The sequence below is a fragment of the Mauremys reevesii genome, linkage group 14, assembly GCF_016161935.1.
Source record: "Mauremys reevesii isolate NIE-2019 linkage group 14, ASM1616193v1, whole genome shotgun sequence".
NCBI classification, from domain to species: Eukaryota; Metazoa; Chordata; order Testudines; family Geoemydidae; genus Mauremys; species Mauremys reevesii.
The window spans coordinates 13,641,176-13,662,040 of NC_052636.1; the positions used below are offsets into that span (position 1 = coordinate 13,641,176).

The 20,865-nt window shown below is 64.3% G+C and overlaps 1 protein-coding gene across 7 annotated transcripts in view; it reads right to left on the reverse strand.

Moving 5' to 3' along the window:
• Positions 1-20,865, reverse strand: part of CHD3 (chromodomain helicase DNA binding protein 3) — a 63,400-nt gene that overhangs the window by 2,532 nt on the left and 40,003 nt on the right. For 6 of the 7 annotated variants that reach the window (XM_039500062.1, XM_039500061.1, XM_039500059.1 and 3 more), the window contains 21 exons: positions 20,534-20,655; positions 19,982-20,155; positions 19,363-19,504; positions 17,822-17,953; positions 16,547-16,664; positions 16,019-16,143; positions 13,821-14,052; positions 12,903-13,069; positions 12,646-12,821; positions 9,153-9,220; positions 8,446-8,531; positions 7,578-7,711; positions 6,899-7,043; positions 6,559-6,724; positions 5,717-5,832; positions 5,151-5,292; positions 4,745-4,849; positions 4,380-4,520; positions 4,102-4,210; positions 2,040-2,172; positions 1,018-1,213 (listed from right to left, as the gene is read on the reverse strand). In XM_039500062.1, the coding sequence (XP_039355996.1) occupies positions 1,018-1,213; positions 2,040-2,172; positions 4,102-4,210; positions 4,380-4,520; positions 4,745-4,849; positions 5,151-5,292; positions 5,717-5,832; positions 6,559-6,724; positions 6,899-7,043; positions 7,578-7,711; positions 8,446-8,531; positions 9,153-9,220; positions 12,646-12,821; positions 12,903-13,069; positions 13,821-14,052; positions 16,019-16,143; positions 16,547-16,664; positions 17,822-17,953; positions 19,363-19,504; positions 19,982-20,155; positions 20,534-20,655 (2,929 nt within the window). The remainder of the gene's footprint in view (positions 1-1,017; positions 1,214-2,039; positions 2,173-4,101; positions 4,211-4,379; positions 4,521-4,744; positions 4,850-5,150; positions 5,293-5,716; positions 5,833-6,558; positions 6,725-6,898; positions 7,044-7,577; positions 7,712-8,445; positions 8,532-9,152; positions 9,221-12,645; positions 12,822-12,902; positions 13,070-13,820; positions 14,053-16,018; positions 16,144-16,546; positions 16,665-17,821; positions 17,954-19,362; positions 19,505-19,981; positions 20,156-20,533; positions 20,656-20,865) is intronic. The other variant, XM_039500064.1, reaches the window with a different exon arrangement.

The following is a 20,865-nucleotide window of genomic DNA, read 5'->3' on the forward strand; positions in this document are numbered from 1 at the left end:
GATGGGGGGGGGGTGAATTCACCAGAGCTACTTGAGGGATGAATACACCAGAGATACTCAAGTGGTGATACTCAGATGGATGAATACACCAGAGACACTCAAGTGATACTCATGGGGGGTGAATATGCTGGAGATACTCGAGTGATACTCAAGAGGAGAAATACAACGTGACACTCGGGGAGAAATACACCGGAGATATTCAGCGGGGACCGATGTACCAGAGATACTCAAAGAGGATGAATACACCGGAGATACTCACATGATACTCGGGACAGGAATACACCAGAGATACCCGTCGGGTGTGGGGGGGGAGGGGTGTGATGGTGGAGTAATGCACCGGAGATACGCAGGAGGTGAAGTACACCAGAGACACGCACATGATACTCGGGGTTAGGGAGGGAGGTGAAATACACCAGAGATACTCACATAATTCTTGGGGGAGAAATACACCAGAGATACTCACATGATACTCGGGGAGAAATACACAAGTGATACCCCAGAGATACTCAAAGGATACTCGAGAGATACACCAGCAATACTCAGCAGATACTCAGGGCACACACCAGCGATACTCAGGGCATACACCAGCGATACTCAGCAGATACTCAGGGCATACACCAGCGATTCTCAGTGCACACAGCAGCGATACTCAGCAGATACTTGGAGGATAGTCATCAGATACACTAGAGATACTCCAGGCATATCCACCCGGTACTTGGGGCATACACCGGAGCTACTTAGCGGATACTCAAGTGACACCCCAGAAACACTTAGCCAATGCTTGGGGGGATACTCAGCAGAAGTTGGGGGGCTACTCAGCAGATACACAGAGAGATACTCAGAGGATACACCAGAGATACACCAGAGATACACAGAGCAGGATTAAGGAGACAACCGAACACAGCGGCATTTCTGATCACAGCCCCACTTTAATGATTCAGAGAGCACGGTACAGAGGATGCTTTGGACGTTACAGACACCGTCCTCTCCGCGCCCGCCTGCCCGCCCTCCTCTTACCCTTGTGAAGGACGGCGTTGGCCGGCTTGTTGCCAGCCAGGGACTCCTTGGACAAGTGCTGGTGGCTCTCGGCCAGACACTCGACCTCGGCAAAGCGGGTGTTGAGCGCCATGGCCGGGTGGCTGGGGTCCTGGGTCATGTTCAGGTAGGCGGCTCGGCGCAGCTGCTCCTCGATCACCAGCGCCTGCTCCAGGAGCTGCGGGGAAGGGGGCAGGAGCCCTGCTGAGCCGCCCGCAACCCGCAGGGGCACAGGGCTCACGGACCGTCACCAGCCCCCACCCTCCTCCCCTCCTGGAGCCGGGGAGAGAACCCAGGAGTCCTGGCTCCCAGCCCCCCGTGCTCTAACCCACCAGCCCCCACTCCCCTCCCAGCGCCAGGGAGAGAACCCAGGAGTCCTGGCTCCCAGCCCCCCCTGCTCCGACCCACCAGCCCCCACTCCCCTCCCAGAGCTGGGGAGAGAACCCAGGAGTCCTGGCTCCCAGCCCCCCTGCTCTAACCCACCAGCCCCCCCTCCCCTCCCAGCGCCGGGAGAGAACCCAGGAGTCCTGGCTCCCAGTGCCCCCTGCTCTAACCACCGGCCCCACTCCCCTCCCAGAGCCGGGGGAGAACCCAGGAGTCCTGGCTCCCAGCCACCCCTGCTCTGACCCACCAGCCGCCGCTCCCCTCCCAGAGCCGGGGAGAGAACCCAGGAGTCCTGGCTCCCAGCCACCCCTGCTCTGACCCACCAGCCCCCGCTCCCCTCCCAGAGCCGGGGAGAAAATCCAGGAGTCCTGGCTCCCAGCCCCCCCTGCTCTGACCCACCAGCCCCCACTCCCCTCCCAGAGCCGGGGAGAGAACCCAGGAGTCCTGGCTCCCAGCCCCCCCCGCTCTAACCACCAGCCCCCACTCCCCTCCCAGAGCCGGGGAGAGAACCCAGGCGTCCTACGTTAGGATTCTCCTCTCCCAGGGGCTGTTCAGAGGGGTCCTGGGCCCTGCTGCCCGCCCGGGGGGGTGGGGGGGGGGTCCCCACTTCTCGCTCCTACCTTGAATCTCCTGGCCAGGAACTTGTTCTTCATCTCCAGGAAATTGCCCTTGTTGGCCTCGGTTTTGAAGGGCTCGTTGATGATGGTGAACTGGGCGTCGTTCTGGATGTCCTGCCAGCGGGCGTAGCCGTGCCTGCTCCGGCGCTAAGGATCCTGACGGGCCGCGGGCAGGGGCTGCCCCCTTTGCCTCCCTCCCGCTCCCAACCAGACCCCCCGATGGCTCACGGGAGGGGAGAGGCTCGGGGATGCTCCGGAGAACCCGCCAGGAAAGCTGGGCAGCTCTCTGGGGTGGGGGGAGACCGGGCAGGCTGGGCAACTGGTCAAAACAACCCCGGGAACTTGCGGGTATCAATCCTGGCACCCTGCGGCGGGGAGTTCCACAGGGAAACTGGGGTTTGGGATCCGTGATATCCAGTGGCGGGGAGTTCCACAGGGAAACTGGGGCTTGGGATCCGTGATATCCAGTGGCGGGGAGTTCCACAGGGAAACTGGGGTTTGGGATCCGTGATATCCAGTGGCGGGGAGTTCCACAGGGAAACTGGGGTTTGGGATCCGTGATATCCAGTGGCGGGGAGTTCCACGGGGAAACTGGGGTTTGGGATCCGTGATATCCAGTGGCGGGGAGTTCCACGGGGAAACTGGGGTTTGGGATCCGTGATATCCAGTGGCGGGGAGTTCCACAGGGAAACTGGGGTTTGGGATCCGTGATATCCAGTGGCGGGGAGTTCCACAGGGAAACTGGGGTTTGGGATCCGTGATATCCAGTGGCGGGGAGTTCCACAGGGAAACTGGGGTTTGGGATCCGTGATATCCAGTGGCGGGGAGTTCCACGGGGAAACTGGGGTTTGGGATCCGTGATATCCAGTGGCGGGGAGTTCCACAGGGAAACTGGGGTTTGGGTTCAGTGATATCCAGTGGCGGGGAGTTCCACAGGGAAATTGGTTTTGAGGATTGGTAATATCCAGTGGCGGGGAGTTCCACAGGGAAACTGAGTTTTGGGATCAGTAATATCCAGTGGCAGGGAGTTCCATGGGGAAACTGGGATTTGGGATCAGTGATATCCAGTGGCAGGGAGTTCCACAGGGAAACTGGGGTTTGGGATCCGTGATATCCAGTGGCAGAGAGTTCCACAGGGAAACTGGGGCTTGGGTTCAGTGATATCCAGTGGCAGAGAGTTCCACAGGGAAACTGGGGCTTGGGATCAGTGATATCCAGTGGCGGGGAGTTCCACAGGGAAATTGGTTTTGAGGATTGGTAATATCCAGTGGCGGGGAGTTCCACAGGGAAACTGAGTTTTGGGATCAGTAATATCCAGTGGCAGGGAGTTCCATGGGGAAACTGGGATTTGGGATCAGTGATATCCAGTGGCAGGGAGTTCCACAGGGAAACTGGGGCTTGCGATCAGTGATATCCAGTGGCAGGGAGTTCCACAGGGAAACTGGGGTTTGGGATCAGTGATATCCAGTGGCAGGGAGTTCCACAGGGAAATGTTTTGGGGATCAGTGATATCCAGTGGCAGGGAGTTCCACAGGGAAATGTTTTGGGGATCAGTGATACCCAGTGGCAGGGAAGTTCCAGAGGGAAACTGAGTTTGGGGATCGATGATATCCAGTGGCAGGGAGTTCCACAGGGAAACTGAGTTTTGGGGATCAGTGATATCCAGTGGCAGGGAAGTTCCACAGAGAAACTGAGTTTTGGGGATCGGTGATATCCAGTGGCAGGGAGTTCCACAGGGAAATGTTTTGGGGATCGCTGATATCCAGTGGCGGGGAGTTTCACAGGGAAACTGAGTTTTGGGATCAGTAATACCCAGTGGCAGGGAGTTCCACAGGGAAACTATGTTTTGGGGATCGGTGATATCCAGTGGCAGGGAGTTCCACAGGGAAACTGAGTTTTGGGGATCGGTGATATCCCATGGCTTGGGAGTTGCGGGGGGGAAAGGGGGGAACTGCATGCTGGGATCGATTAGAGACTTTGAAATCCACGCAGGGTGGGGCGGGGCTGGGGGGCTGCACGATCTCAGATTCCCCGTCCCCAGAGCCAGGCCCGCGGCGAAGGATACAGCACGATGCCAGCCAGCAGCCAGTAGTCGTGGCGTCGGTGCCAGATCTCATTCAGCTTCCCGGAGGAGATGGCCGCCCGCTCCTCGTTCTGCCACAGCGTGTGCAGCTCTGCGGAGAAAACGGGCGGCGTGAGATCCACGGTGGGGGGGTGCCTACACCGCCCAGACGGTCCCCTGCCCCCCGTCGCGCCGGGCGCTGCACGGACCATGCCCCCTCCCCGCTCTCCAGACGCTAGCCCCGGCGCGCCAGCGGCTCTCGGGGGGGGGGGGCCTCTCACCCGTGAAGCCGCCGTCCGCGATGTTGAACATGAACCGGGGCTTGTCGGCCTTGTCTTCCTTCCGCCCGTTGGCCTTGCTCTCCTCCTTGACGCTGCCCGCCTTGGGCTCCTTGCCAGCTTCCTTCTCCACCTTCACCTCTTCTGCAAGCACGAGGGAAGGCGCGGCCATCATTAGGGGTCAGAGTCAACGCCCCCAGTTGCTATGCCCACCGACCGACCGCTCCGGCCCGCCCACCCCACCCCACCGTGGCTGTGTGTTAAAGAGCTGAGAAGGGCGTCCTTTGAAACATCCATCATTAGGGTTCAGAGTTAACGCCCCGACGGAGCGGCACAGGGCCAGTTCGCGCCGCGCGGAAGGAAGTTACCTTTCTTCACCTCCAGCCCTTCCCCATCCCCCTTCTCCTTGGGCTCATCGCTGTCAGCAGGTCTCTCCTCGGCCTTCTCCGCCCCCGGCTCTTCCGGCCCGGCACCTGGAACCAGACGGCACCGAGACCCGTGAGCCAAGGTCAGCCAGGTGCCCCCGGGACAAGCGCGGGAGGGAGGCACCGGGTTAGGACCCGTCTTGGCCACAATCTCCCCGGGGAAGGCCCTGCCTCAGTTTCCCCATCTGTCAGACAGGCAAAGCGCTGGGTCTCCATCCGTCCCTATAGACGCTATCCACCCCATAGATGCTCTCCAGCCCCATACACCCATCCATCCAGCCCCAGACACTATCCTTCCCCATAGACACCAGCTGGCCCCACTGACTCCAGCAGAGAGACCGGGCGTTACCCGATTTCTCCTTCTCCTCCTTGAGCAAGGGCTCTGCCTCCGGCTCCTTCTCCCCCGGCACCGCGGGCTCGTCCTCGTCCGCTTTCGGCTCGCTCTTCTCCCCGGGGGAGGCGGTGGGCGGTGGCGGCTCCGCGGCAGGGCCCTGATGGCGAGAGGACACGGGTTCGAGGAGGCGGGGAATCCCCGGTGATCTGCCCCAGAACGAGGGGCGGATCATCACCCCCGCGCGGCACGGGTGGGGAAACCTCCCTGGATCCCATCTTCAGCCAGGGGGGGGAATTAGCCCACGGAATCAGGGACCTGCCCGCTGGCCAATGCTCTTCTGGGCCGTCTCGGGGGGGGGAGCAGGGGGGTGACCCACAAGGTTTCGGTGTCACCGCACCAGGGAACAAGGGAAAAACGGGCAAATCTCGAAACTACCCGCGTGGCCAGCGGAACGGGAGATCAGCCCCGAGCGAGGCCCCGTGTCCTCGGTACCGAAGTTTAGTCCCCACCCTCCCTGCCTCAGTTTCCCTCTGGGTCCCTAGCTGGGCTGGGACGCGCCAGGATCTGCACCGAGCACCAACCTCCGTCTCCATCCGCTCGCCGCTTTTCGGTTCCTTCTCCGGCTCCTTGGCCTCCAGCTCCTCCTTCTCGGCCAGCGGCCCCGCCCCGTCCCCGCGCTCGCTGGGGGCCGGCGTGGCTGCGAGGAGACCGGCATCAACCGGGCGGGGCCGGGGGACCCTGCCCATCCCCCCCCGTGGATGGGGGCAGGGACCCCGGGGCGGGGTGAGGCCCCAGGCTCCTCCCCCTCCCTCCCCTCTGATAGGGTGAGGGCCCAGGCTTCTCCCCTCCCTGTGCTGTGATAGGGTGAGACCCAGGCTCCTCCCCCTCCCTGTGCTGTGATAGGGTGAGGGCCCAGGCTCCTCCTCCTCCCCCTCCCTGTGCTGTGATAGGGTGAGGGCCCAGGCTCCTCCTCCTCCCTCCCCTCTGTGATAGGGTGAGGGCCCAGGCTCCTCCTCCTCCCTGTGCTGTGATAGGGTGAGACCCAGGCTCCTCCCCCTCCCTCCCCGATGATAGGGTGAGGCCCCAGGCTCCTCCCCCTCCCTGCGCTGCGATAGGGTGAGGCCCCAGGCTCCTCCCCCTCCCTGCGCTGTGATAGGGTGAGGCCCAGGCTCCTCCCCCTCCATCCCCCCCGTGATAGGGTGAGGCCCCAGGCGCCTCCCCCTCCCTGCGCTGCGATAGGGTGAGGCCCAGGCTCCTCCCCCTCCCTGCGCTGTGATAGGGTGAGACCCAGGCTCCTCCCCCTCCACCCCCCATGATAGGGTGAGGCCCCAGGCGCCTCCCCCTCCCTGCGCTGTGATAGGGTGAGGCCCAGGCTCCTCCCCCGCCCACGCAGGTGAGATCCCCGGGCAGCACCCGGCTCTACCTGGCTTGGAGGTGCAGGGCGTGTTGGTGCAGCTGGGCTCGGGGGTGGTGGTGGAGGTCTTGATGGTGGGCGAGGAGGCGCGGGACGAGCGCTTGGAGTCGGCGCTGGGGTCGGGCATGAGCTCGGGCATGCTCCACCGCCCGTTGATGTGCTCGAACTCCTGCACCTGCGGGGAGGGGGGAGCGGACGGCGGCCGCCTCAGTCCCGGGCCTCCTCCCCGGAGGCCGCTCAGCCCGCCCCCCGGATCCTCTCCTGGCGTCCCAGCTCCTTGCCGCAGCCCCGGGACCCCGCGGGACGGACGGACGCGCCTCAACCCTCCTCCCGCCCCCGGCCCACGCACCTTCTTCTTCACCAGCGACATGACGCCGATGCGCGTCAGGACCTGCTGCCGGGACAGCCCCTCCCTGGGCACGCCGTCGGCGAAGGTCTCCGAGCCGTCCGCCCCGGGCTCGCACAGGTGCCTCATGAAGAGGGAGACGTAGGCCCTGCGGCGGGGGGAGACCGGGAGCTGAGAACCGTGGAGCCCCGCCCGGCTCGGCGACAACAGCTGGGCCGGAGGGGAATCCCCGCTGGCTGGCTGCTAGCAACGCGTGGGGGCTAGGACACATGGGACGGGGGTGGAAATCGCTCGACCGCCTGCCAGTTGCCATCAGACCTGGCTTCTCATCCCGCCCGGCCTAGGGAGCCCGTGTGGCGAGCCGGCGCCGGGTAGGGGGACAGCCACAGCTCAGGCGCGCCCCCCCCTCGTTGCCCCGGCCCGGCCGCCCCCACGAGGGGGTGATCTCCGTCTGCGCGAGGGAGGGGGCGGCGCCTTCCCGCGCCCCCTCCAGGAAAGCAGACGGCTGGCGGCGCTCAGATGAGTAAGAAGCGTCATCACGTGGCAAGGGGGAACGGGGCAGCACCCGCGGATTGGGGGGGGGCCCTGCTTCCCCACCCTCCCCGGGCCCCAGAGAGGCTGGGGGAATCGGGGAGCAGGGTCTCCCCGGCCTGGCGAGCTCCTCCCAGGCGCCGGCACCTACTTGAACTCCTTCTCCGTCTTGCCTCGCAGGTCCCGGACCAGCCACTGGGTGGTGAAGGCGTCCTGGGGGGGCATCCCCCAGCGCATGACGGCGTTCAGGAAAGCCTTGCGCTGGCGGGTGTTGAACCCCAGCACCTGAGGGCGGAGGCGGGTGAGAGAGAGAGAGACCCCCAGTGCCCTCCCCGGCGCCCTCCCCTGCTCTAACCCACCAGCCCCCACTCTCCTCCCAGCGCCGGGGAGAGAACCCAGGAGTCCTGGCTCCCAGCTCCCCCCTGCTCCAACCCACCAACCCCCACTCCCCTCCCAGCGCCGGGGAGAGAACCCAGGAGTCCTGGCTCCCAGCCCCCCCTGCTCTAACCCACCAGCCCCCACTCCCCTCCCAGAGCCAGGGAGAGAACCCAGGAGTCCTGGCTCCCAGCCCCTGCTCTAACCCACCAGCCCCACTCCTCCCAGAGCCGGGAGAGAACCCAGGAGTCCGGGCTCCCAGCCCCCTTGCTCTAACCACCAGCCCCCCTCCCCTCCCAGAGCTGGGGAGAGAACCCAGGAGTCCTGGCTCCCAGCCCCCTGCTCCAACCCACCAGCCCCACTCCTCCCAGCGCCGGGGAGAGAACCCAGGAGTCCTGGCTCCCAGCCCCCCTGCTCTAACCCACCAGCCCCCACTCCCCTCCCAGCGCCGGGGAGAGAACCCAGGAGTCCTGGCTCCCAGCCCCCCCTGCTCTAACCCACCAGCCCCCACTGCCCTCCCAGAGCCGGGGAGAGAACCCAGGAGTCCTGGCTCCCAGCCCCCTTGCTCTAACCACCAGCCCCCACTCCCCTCCCAGCGCCGGGGAGAGAACCCAGGCGTCCAGGCTCCCAGGACAGCGTCTCACCTCAATGTTGCCCCCAACTCGAGCCAGCAGCGGTGGCAGAGGTTTGTCTTTCTCGTTGCGGAGCTGGCGTTTGGACTGGCGCCGGCCTGCGTGGGCGGAAGGCGACGTGATGAAACGCCCCTGCCCGCCAGCCCAGAGAGGCTGGAGCCGGGAACGGAGCCCGGTGCTTGGCGTGGGGACGGCCGGAGCGGCTCCCCAAGCTGCACGGTCCCCCCGCCCCCCGTCCCCTCAGGCGCGAGACCTGGAGGCGGTGGTCAAAATCCATCGCGGATGCTGGGCTCGGAGCTTCCCGCCCGGCCACCTTCCGCATTCAGAGAGCGGCTGGGTCTGTCTACACTACAGCTACGACGCCGGCATGTCTCCGGCAACGCCCATGGGCCGGGCTTGTTCGCCGCCCGCTAGCTGAGCTTTTCCGCCTGCGTGCTCCCGTCCACGCGAGAGACACAACCTGTCCCACGTGCTAACTACGTGCCGGGTCACACGGGTCTCCTCCTCGCAGGAACAGAGCAAGTTTCGACAAGCGGGAGACAACGGACGGAATCTCGGTCTTGCCGCAAATTTCTGTGCTTTCTTCCCCCCCCCGACAAAAAATTGTCACGCCTAGAAGTCTGACATGCCAACGCGGGGTTTAAATGGGCCTGGGACGGGGTCTGATGCCTTCCCCCCGCTGACACCGAGCCGTGGTCCCCCCAAACCCGGGCCCTCACCTTCCGGCCTCTCGTCGAAGTCTTCGTCCTCCTCTTCCGATCCCACCGAGTACTCGGACTGATTGTCTGAAACACCAGCACGGCAGTTTGTAACCAGAACCGGCCTGGCCCTCATTAGCGAGGGGGAGGCGGGGAATCCGAGCATGGATTCCTCCTCCTGATCCCCTCTGCTCCGCGGCTCGTTAGCTCGGCCCACCCGGCCCCGGCTTAAAACCAAAGAGGCCGGCTCAGATCCCCAGATGGCGGGGAGGTGAAATCACAGACTCGGTGGCTCACGCCGCCCCCATTTTCCCCTTCTCTCCCAAAGTCGAAATTCCAACATTTCCCGCGAGATGCGAATTTAGGAGCATTTGGTTTAGGCCGCATCAAAACGCCCTTCCTGGTGTGATGGTGAAACATTCGAAAGCACGAGACCTACCCAGATCTCGACCCATGTGAAATATTTCACACATACACCCCGTATAATAATATAGATGCTACCAAGCCTTGCATGGGAAGTATTATATCGACTATAAGATATTCACAGTGGTATGCAACGTTTTCTGTGTTAAATGTAGCGTTATAGAAAATATTAACTCATATTTATTTATTGATATTTAAAGTGCTATAGATGGTATAAACTATTAAATATCTACTATCACAAATTTGCTTATAAAAGATCAACAATTAAATATAAAGTATTATACGGAAATGAAATATGAACTGTTCAAATAGATACATGTGGACTTTAGTCGTTCAGACCTGCTTGCTGTATACAACTTTATCGTAAAATAGAAAATGGATATTTAATATTATATTATATTTAATGTATGATATACAATTTTAATATATGTTCATAGGTAATACTTTGTATATTTCAAGTATATATAAAATAAAATATATATTGTAATTGTAAATATTTACAGTATATAAACCTGATATTTAAATATTATCTCTACTATAAAATCTTAACTATTAAAATATACATTTTAATTAAAATTTAATATTTATTTTAATAGTCTTTGTTGCCGGGGTCGGCAAGTGCTGTGCCGAGTCTTCATTCATTCACGCTAATTTAAGGTTTCGCGGGCCAGTCACACATTTTAACGTTTTTAGAAGGTCTCTTTCTATAAGTCTATAATATAGAACTAGGCTATTGTTGTACGCAAGGTAAATAAGGTTTTTAAAATGTTTAAAAAGCTTCATTTAAAATTAAATAAAATGCAGTGCCCCCCGGACCAGTTGCCAGGACCCAGGCACTGCGAGTGCCACTGAAAATCCGCTCGCGTGCCGCCTTCGGCACCTGGGCCATAGGTTGCCTACCCCTGATTTAAAGTATAATATAAAATCTTAGCCAGCCCAGAGAGGCCGGAGACCCTGTGCGGGGGCCAGGAACGGAGCCGGGTGCTTGGCGTGGGGATGGCTGGAGCTGCACGGACCGCACCCCGTCCCAAACTGGGTCCCCATTACGCCACGCACGGCACAGACTCCCCCCTAAAATCTGGCCCCCATCATGTCCCCCCACCATTGTTATATATAATAATATATTATAATATATATAATAAAATATATTATATTTTATCATATAAATTCTTAGATTTTATATTTTACTTTAAATATTACATTTTAATTAAAATGTATATTTTAATAGTGAATATTTTATATGAGAGATAATATTTAAATATCAAGTTTATAATATAGATAAATACCTAATTTTATCTAATAGTTGAAAGTGGCCTATTATCAGCTATAATATATAACGTATCTACATATAGAAAATATTAGATATACAATTAATAAGAACATGAAAAGTTGAAGGTTTTAAAAATTAAAAGTCAAAAGAGGGACGGACGCTCAGCGAGAAAGTCGAAATGCCGGGAACCGAGATCCCTCCACGTCGATTCGAGGCATTTTGAAATTTTCCCGTTGAAATCGACGCCTTCCCACGACACGTTTGGGTTTAGCCAAAACAGTGTTTTCCGGACAGAAACCTGCTGTGTTGACCGTTCTGCTTCAAGACCCGCGTGGGGAGAGTCACGGATTGATAGGCCTGGAGGGGCCGATCTGACGATCGGATCTGAACTCAGACCACAGGAATCCCGGCGTCCGGCCCGTATCTGGTGGGGGAGCTAGCGTGGATCTTACCAAAAGGCGGATCCACCCCCTGCAGGGGAAGTTGTTCCCCTTGGCGGTGAGAAATCTGGATCCTATCTCCAGATACCTGCCTCCAACCCCCAGCCGCTCGATTTAAGGGTCAGCACCAACGTCACGCGAGACGGGTAATTAATCCCGGTTCTTAATCCCGTAGCTCTCAGCAGCAGCTCTCAAGGAGGCCAGCAGCATTATGGGGAAACCGAGGCACGGGGCGGGGACTTGCCCCAGCCCAATACCGTACCCCCGAGGCCACACCACATCCCGTTATACCCGGCACCTATTCGCCCGTCAATCCCGGAACACGGAGCTCACTAATATTGCGGCTCTAAGGCTGAGCGTGTAGAAAGGGTGCAAAGGACCCTACCCCAATCCCCCCGTTTGCACCACACATTTGCTTTACCCACCCCGTAGGCGCCCCCTTTTCTCCCCCACTCACCCCAACGTCGCCGAGTAGGAATGACACCCCCGGCCCTATGCAAATCCCCCTCTCAGCCGCGGGATACAGGAGAGGAGCCCGTAACAGCAGCTCTGGCTGGCCCTGCCCTGTCTTCAGGCCTGCCCCACAACCCCCTGCTGGTCCAGTTCTGCCCCCCGGCTGCGCCGGTGCCCCTCACTCCCGAACCGCAGCCCCTGCCCCCCCAGCTCTGCCGGTGCCCCTCACTCCCGACCTGCAGCCCCTGCCAGCCCGGCCCTGCGCCCCCCAGCCCTGCCGGTGCCCCTCACTCCCGACCCGCAGCCCCTGCCAGCCCAGCCCTGCCGGTGCCCCTCACTCCCGACCCGCAGCCCCTGCCAGCCCAGCCCTGCCCCCCCAGCTCTGCCGGTGCCCCTCACTCCCGACCCGCAGCCCCTGCCAGCCCAGCCCTGCCCCCCCAGCTCTGCCGGTGCCCCTCACTCCCAACCCGCAGCCCCTGCCAGCCCGGCCCTGCCCCCCCAGCTCTGCCGGTGCCCCTCACTCCCGACCCGCAGCCCCTGCCAGCCCGGCCCTGCCCCCCCAGCCCTGCCGGTGCCCCTCACTCCCGACCCGCAGCCCCTGCCAGCCCGGCCCTGCCCCCCTCAGCTCTGCCGGTGCCCCTCACTCCCGACCCACTGCCCCTGCCCCCCAGCCCTGCCAGTGCCCCTCACTCCCGACCCGCAGCCCCTGCCAGCCCGGCCAAGCCCCCCCGCAGCTCTGCCGGTGCCCCGCACGCCCCACCCACTGCCCCGGCCCCCCCGCCCCGCCCGTGCCCCTCACTCCGCCCCACAGCCCCGCCGCCCGGCCCTGCTGGTGCCCCTCACTCCCGACCCGCAGCCCCAGCCCGCCCCAGCCCTGCTGGTGCCCCTCACTCCCGCCCCAGCCCCGCCCCCGCCCGCGCGCCCCCCGTGGTCCTCCCGCGCGGCGTCGTTGTAGTTGACCTGCTTGCGGACCCGTTTGCCCTTGCCCAGGTTGCGCGCCAGGTCCTCCTGCTGCTGCTCGTAGTGGTGGCGCAGGAGCTTCTCCCAGTAGTCGGGGTCGACGTTCTCCTCCTGCTTGATGATCTCCCGCTCGATCTCCTCGATCTGCCGGGGCAGGGTGGGGTGAGGGGCGGGGCCGGGCGGGGTCCCCTGCTCCCCCCCCCCCCCCCCCCCGCCCCCGCTCACCTTGTCCTCCTCCCGCACCACGTACTGGGCCACCTTGAAGGAGCTGAGATACTCGTTCATGTTCTGCACGTCGGCGTCGTCGGTGGCGTCCTGGTTGCGGTCGAGCAGCCGGGCGATGGCCTCGTTGTCGTAGTGGATCACGCTGCTGTCCTCCTCCTTGTTCTCCCCTGGGGGGCCGGGCCCGCGTCAGGGCGGGGGGAGGGGGGGCCCCAGAGGCTGGAGTCTGGGGGGGCTCCCCTCCCCCGCCCCAAGCCCCGCCTCTGCCCCCTGCTGTCCTCCAGGCTCCGCCCCCTGGGATCGCAGGGCCCCTCCCCCACAGCCCAGGCTCCTCCTAGTCCTGCCCCCCCACCCAGCTGGCCCCCTCTACACTCCACCCCCCATCCCCCACCCCCTACAAGCCCCACACTCATCTCTCGCCCCACACAACCCAAGCCAGCTGCACCATCCCCACCCCTATCCCCAACCCCACCCCCATTATCCCTCCCCCACCGCAGCCATCCTCCCCACCCCTGTACCCCAACCCCTCCCCTTATCCCCCCACTGCAGCCATCCCCTCCCCACCCCTGTCCCCAACCCCACCCCTTTTCCCTCCCCACCGCAGCCATCCTCCACCCCTGTACCCCAACCCTCCCCAGCATCCCCCTTATCCCTCCCCCACCGCAGCCATCCTCCCCACCCCTATCCCCACCCCCTTATCCCTCCCCACTGCAGCCATCCTCCCCAACCCCGTCCCCCTCCCCAGCATCCCCCCTTATCCCTCCCCCCACCGCAGCCATCCCCTCCCCACCCCTATCCCCAACTCCCTTCCCAGGCAGCCCCACCTGTATCCCCAACCCCACTAGAGCCATCCTCCCCACCCCTGTCAAGCCCCCTCCCATCCCCCGCCCCCCACACACACTCCCCGCCCGGCCGCCTCACCCTCGTTCTCGTCCTTGAAAAGCTCCTCGGTGCCGAATTTCAGGATGTCGTCCAGCTCCTGCTTGGACATGCTGCCGGCCTTGGAGCCCAGCCCCGGGCGCACCACCAGGTGGGTCAGCATCATCTTCCGCTTGGCCACCTGCGTGATGCGCTCCTCCACCGAGGCCCGCGTCACGAACCGGTAGATCATCACCTTGTTGGCCTGGCCGATGCGGTGAGCCCGGCTGAAGGCCTGCGGGGCCGGGCGGGGGGGTGTGGGGTGAGATGTGGGGGTGCCGGTCTGGCTCCCCGGCCGGCCGGCCGTCTCCCCGTCCGCCCGACTGTCTCCCCGTCCGCCTGTCTGTCCGCCCGACTGTCTCCCCGTCCGCCCGACTGTCTCCCCGTCCGCCTGTCTGTCCGCCCGACTGTCTCCCCGTCCGCCCGACTGTCTCCCCGTCCGCCTGTCTGTCCGCCCGACTGTCTCCCCGTCCACCTGACCCATCCGCCTGCCTCCCCGTCCACCCGCCCGCCTGCCTCCCTCCTATCCGCCCATCCACCCGACCCACCCGCCTGCCTCCCTGTCCTCCCGACCCCCCCGCCTGCCTCCCCGTCCGCCTGTCCGTCCGCCCGACTGTCTCCCCGTCCGCCTGTCTGCCTGCCTCCCCACCTCCCTCCATCCATCCAACCCACCCACCTGCCTCCCCGTCCACCCAACCCACCCGCCTGCCTCCCCGTCCGTCTGTCCGTCTGCCCGACTGTCTCCCGTCCGCCTGACCCACCCGCCTGCCTCTGTCCGTCCGCCTGACCCATCCACCTCCCTCCCCATCCGTCCCACCGCCTCCTCAGTCTGCCTGACCCACCCACCTGCCTCCCCGTCCACCCGCCCGCCTGCCTCCCTCCGATCCGCCCATCCACCCGACCCACCCGCCTGCCTCCCTGTCCTCCCGACCCACCCGCCTGCCTCTGTCCGTCCGCCTGACCCACCCGCCTGCCTCCCCGTCCGTCCCACCCGCCTCCCTCAGTCTGCCTGACCGCCCACCTGCCTCCCGTCCCCGTCCACCCGTCGCCTGTCCATCCGTCTGCCCGACCCATGCACCTGCCTCCCCGTCCGCCTGACCATCCACCCGCCTGCCTCCCCGTCCGCCTGACCATCCACCCGCCTGACTCCCCGTCCGCCTGACCATCAACCCGAATGGCTCCCCAGCTGCCTGACCATCCACCCGCCTGCCTCACCGTCCGCCTGACCATTCACGGACCTCCCTCCCTCCTTCCAACCCACGCACCTGCCTCCCCGTCCGCCTGACCATCCACCCGCCTGCCTCCCCGTCTGCCTGTCCCCGCATCTGCCTGACCATCCACCCACCTGCCTCCCCGTCCGCCTGACCATCCACCCGCCTGCCTCCCCGTCCGCCTGTCTGCCTGCCGCCCCAACTGCCTGACCATCCACCCACCTCCCTCCATCCATCCAACCCACGCACCTGCCTCCCCGTCCGCCTGAGCATCCACCCACCTGCCTCCCCGTCCGCCTGACCATCTACCCGACTGTCTCCCCATCCGCCTGACCATCCACCCACCTCCCTCCCCGTCCGCCTGACCATCCACCCGCCTGACTCCCCATCTGCCTGACCATCCACCCACCTCCCTCCCTCCATCCAACCCACGCACCTGCCTCCCCGTCCGCCTGACCATCCACCCGCCTGCCTCCCCGTCCGCCTGACCATCCACCCGCCTGCCTCCCCGTCCGCCTGTCCCCACATCTGCCTGACCATCCACCCGCCTGCCTCCCCGTCCGCCTGACCATCCACCCACCTGCCTCCCCGTCCGCCTGACCATCCACCCGCCTGCCTCCCCGTCCGCCTGTCTGCCTGCCTCCCCATCTGCCTGACCATCCACCCGCCTGCCTCCCCGTCCGCCTGACCATCCACCCACCTGCCTCCCCGTCCGCCTGACCATCCACCCACCTGCCTCCCCATCCACCAGTCTGTCTGTCCATGCAACTCCCTCCATCCATCCACCCGACCATCCATCCGCCTCCCTCCACCCGACTCACCTGCCTGCCTGCCTCCCCATCCACCCAACCATCCAGGCACCCAGGGATGCCGATCTGTCCCTTCCCTCCCTCCCTCCCCATGACCCAGATCCACCCAGATCTACCCCGTCCTCCATGGCAACTCTCTGCCTGAGTCTCCCCACCCACCCCTCCCCAGGGGAATCCGCACCTGAATGTCGTTGTGGGGGTTCCAGTCGGAGTCGAAGATGACCACCGTGTCGGCAGTGGCCAGGTTAATGCCCAAGCCCCCCGCCCGGGTGGAGAGCAGGAAGCAGAACTGCTGGGCCCCGGGAGCTGGGGGAAGAGATCGCACGGGTCACACGGGGGGAAATCCCGGCCTCCCGCACCGGCAACGCCCCCCCACCACCCTCATCTGGATCTGGAAGCATCAAAGCTCTCGCTGTCTGGGGACCACGACCCTGGGCACTGGTGGGACTGGGGCAGAGGGGGCCGGGTTGGAATCTGCTCCCTGACGAGAGCAGGACGCTAACGAACCAAACCGCCCGCAGCTGCCAACGCAAGTCTCCGCTACAGCCGACTCCCCCCGACCAGCCACAAGGGGGGTTCGCAGCGGCAGCGGGATCGTGGGGCCCAGGCCGGAGGCGTCAGCTCACACCGTCACCACCACCCTGGGCGGCGCCTGGCGTGACGGGCCCCCGATCTCAGTCCGGGGGGATCTGGGCAGGAGGAATCGTACCATTGAATCTGTCGATGGCCTCTTGCCGCAACGTCCCGGTGATCCCGCCGTCGATCCGCTCGTATTTGTAGCCTTCGTAGTCCAGGAAATCCTCCAGCAGGTCCAGCATTTTCGTCATCTGAGTGTCCAGGGGAGATCAGGGGGGTCAATATTGGGCTCCAAAAACATGGCTCCCTCGCCCGGCGCTGAGATGCAGCCACCACTGGGGCAGGGCGGCCGGTTACGCAGGGACCCCTCGCCCGGCGCTGAGATGCGGCCACCTCTGGGGCGGGGCGGTTGGTTACCCGGGGACCCCTCGCCCGGCGCTGAGATGCAGCCACCACTGGGGCAGGGCGGCCGGTTACCCAGGGACCCCTCGCCCGGCGCTGAGATGCAGCCACCACTGGGGCAGGGCGGCCGGTTACGCAGGGACCCCTCGCCCAGCGCTGAGATGCAGCCACCTCTGGGGTGGGGCGGCCGGTTACACAGGGACCCCTCGCCCGGTGCTGAGATGCAGCCACCTCTGGGGCGGGGCGGCCGGTTACCCAGGGACCCCTCACCCAGCGCTGAGATGCAGCCACCTCTGGCGCGGGGCGGCCGGTTACCCGGGGACCCCTCGCCCGGTGCTGAGATGCAGCCACCTCTGGGGCGGGGCGTCCGGTTACCCAGGGACCCCTCGCCCAGCGCTGAGATACGTCCACCTCTGGGGCGGGGCGGCCGGTTACCCAGGGACCCCTCGCCCGGCGCTGAGATGCGGCCACCTCTGGGGTGGGGCGGCCGGTTACCCAGGGACCCCTCGCCCGGCGCTGAGATGCGGCCACCTCTGGGGTGGGGCAGCCGGTTACCCGGGGACCCCTCACCCGGCACTGAGATGCGGCCACCTCTGGGGCGGGGCGGCCGGTTACCCAGGGACCCCTCACCCGGCGCCGAGATGCAGCCACCTCTGGGGCAGGGCGACTGGTTACCCAGGGACCCCTCGCCCGGCGCCAAGATGCGCCCACCTCTGGGCTGGCTGCAGCCCGTTTAACCCCCCACGGCCGTGCAGGAGTTTCAGACGGGATGCGAAGGGAGGCTGCTGTATCCGTCTGGGAGGGGATTCAGTGGGCAGGATGGAAGTGCCTGGGGCCGGAACTCCCCAGAACGCCTGGGTTCGCAGCCTCCGACGCCCGGGGGTGGGGGATTAATGACCCCGACGCCTTTGGGCATCGGAGCAAAGACCCAACGTCGGCGTCACCCGCACGAGGCGGTGAGGTCCCCCGCAGAGCCAGGCCGACCCCACCGCGGCCGGCCCCTCACCTGGGAGAAGATCAGCACCCGGTGGCCCTGTTCCTTCAGCTTCCGCAGCATCTTCTGTAACAGCATCAGCTTGCCGGAGGATTTGATGAGGGCACCGCCCTCATAGGCGCCGCTCGGCAGCTTGGGGGACTCCTGGCAAGGCAAAGGCGGCAGCCGGTCAGCTCCGAAAACCGCCCCGGCTGGGGCTGATTCTCCTAAGGGGAGAGCTATGGGACGGACCCCAGCCAGAGGGCGGGTAACGGGACGGAGACCGGCCCCCCGCAGCGTCAAATCCTCAGCCACAATGAAACAGCCCCGCCAAAAAACCCCATGGATTCCCTCCCCCACCTCATCCGTTTTTACATAAAATTCACCCCGTTTTTTTGACACCCGCCCCCAGGCCGCGCCCGCTAATTTTCCCGTCGTTCACTCGGGGCTCGGGTGCCAAACGCGGTAAAACCGCGGCAACGTTTGCCCAAGAAGGTGCCACGTCGACACGTTGCTTTAGAGGGAGCCTTGCCGGACCGAAATCGACGCCAAGTCGTAGAATGTGTCCCTGGGGCCTAATCTGCATATAAAGCTCCACCCAGCTCCGCTGACCCCGCCTCCTGGGGCCAAGCCCCTCCCTTTCGGGCTGAACCATGGTCTGCCTGACATGCCCCCCCGCATCCCTTGGACGGGCGGGACGTACCAACATCCTCCAGGGTCCACTGGGGTCTCCCCAGACCCCCCCTCCCCTGGGATGGGCAGGACATACCAACACACCCACACCCTCCGGGGTACACCGGGGTCTCCCCAGACCCCCCCTCCCCTGGGATGGGCAGGACATACCAACACACCCACACCCTCCGGGGTACACCGGGGTCTCCCCAGACCCCCCCTCCCCTGGGATGGGCAGGACATACCAACACACCCACACCCTCCGGGGTACACCGGGGTCTCCCCAGACCCCCCCTCCCCTGGGACGGGCGGGACGTACCAACACACCCACACCCTCCGGGGTGCACAGCACTGTCCCTAGACCCCCCCCTCCCCTGGGACACACGGGATCTACCAACACACCCTCTGGGGTACACCAGGGTCTCCCCAGACCCCCCTCCCCTGGGACAGGCGGGACGTACCAACGCACCCACACCCTCCAGGGTACACCGGGGTCTCCACAGACCCCCCTCCCCTGGGACAGGCGGGACGTACCAACGCACCCACACCCTCCAGGGTACACCGGGGTCTCCACAGACCCCCCGCCCCTGGGACAGGCGGGATGTACCAACGCACCCACACCCTCCAGGGTACACTGGGGTCTCCCCAGACCCCCCTCCCCTGGGACAGGCGGGACGTACCAACGCACCCACACCCTCCAGGGTACACCGGGGTCTCCACAGACCCCCCTCCCCTGGGACAGGCGGGACGTACCAACGCACCCACACCCTCCGGGGTACACCGGGGTCTCCACAGACCCCCCTCCCCCAGGGACAGGCGGGATGTACCAACGCACCCACACCCTCTGGGGTACACTGGGGTCTCCCCAGACCCCCCTCCCCTGGGGGACGGGCGGGACGTACCATCGCAGCCACGGGGAAGAGGTAGGGATGGTTGCAGCACTTCTTGAGGTCCATCATGATGTTGAGCAGGGAGACCTGGTTTCCGCCCCCCCGGGAGTTGAGGGCCTCGAAGTTGCGGGTCAGGATGTATTTGTAGTATTTCCTGAGCGGGGAGCGGGAGGGAAGGTGAGGCTGGGCCCTGCGACCCCCCCAGCGCCTGCTCCCCTGGAACCCTGATGCCCAGCCCCCACCTCTAACCCCTAGACCCCGCTCTGATCTGGGCAGAGAACCCAGGAGTCCTGGCTCCCAGCGCCCGCTGCTCTGACCCACCAGCCCCCACTCCCCTCCCAGAGCCGGGGAGAGAACCCAGGAGTCCTGGCTCCCAGCCCCCCCTCCTCTAACCACCAGCCCCCACTCCCCTCCCAGAGTCGGGGAGAGAACCCAGGAGTCCTGGCCCCCAGCCCCACCTCCTGCAGCACAGTGCCCCCTAGTGCCCCCCTGGAGCCAGCCCTGCCTGCCGGGGGGGGAGAGCCCCGTGCTGAGCCCCCCGCCCCCTGCCCCACAGCGCCACCCTGGGGCACTGGCCCTTCAGCTGGCCCGCCCACCCCCGAGGGGCCCCTCCCCGGCCAGGGGCCGTTACTTCTGCATGGGGCTCAGCTCCACGCGGACGATCAGCTCCGTCTTGGCCGGCATGTTCTTGAAGACGTCGGCCTTGAGGCGCCGCAGCATGTGGGGGCCGAGCAGGTCGTGCAGCTTCTTGATCTGGTCTTCCTTGGAGATGTCGGCAAACTCCTCCAGGAAGCCCTCCAGGTTACTGCGGGGGGTGGGCGGGCGGGGCTGGGTTAGCCTGCGGCCCCCCCCCCGCCAGCCCGCGCCCCATAGCACAGCACCCCCCAGCCCCACTCCTCCCGGTGTCCCCAGCCCCATCCTGCTTCACTCGGGGGGATCAGACCCAAGGGGCCAGCAGAGCACGCCACCGACCTTTCATGCGCCGCCGTGCGTGGGAGGTCCCATACTCCTAGGGGTCATGGGGTGACTTCCCCCCCTCCCCCAAAAAAACCAAGCCAACCAGTGGGGGGGTGAATAGTGGGGGCGTGTCTCCTTGAGCTGGGGGCATGTGCCAGGAAGGGGGGTGGAGTGAAATTCCCAGGGCGAGGCTGCGTCCCCGCAGGGGGCGGGGCGGGGGTCGTACTTGAAGCGCTCCGGCGTGAGGAAGTTGAGGAGGTGGAAAAGCTCCTCCAGGTTGTTCTGCAGCGGCGTCCCCGTCAGCAGCAGCTTGTGGTCGATCTTGTAACCGTTCAGCACCCTGAAAAACTGGGAGGGGCGCACGGGGGGGGGGGGTGTCAGGGGCTCGCGAGACAATGGGGGGGGCAGCCCGAGGGTCCTCCGCAGGGAGCTGAGAGAGCTCGGCAACCCAGCAGAGAAAGAGCTGAAGCCACCAGCTCCCGCTCCCCTCCCAGGGCCGGGGAGAGAACCCAGGAGTCCTGGCTCCCAGCCCCAACTGCTCTAACCCACCAGCCCCCA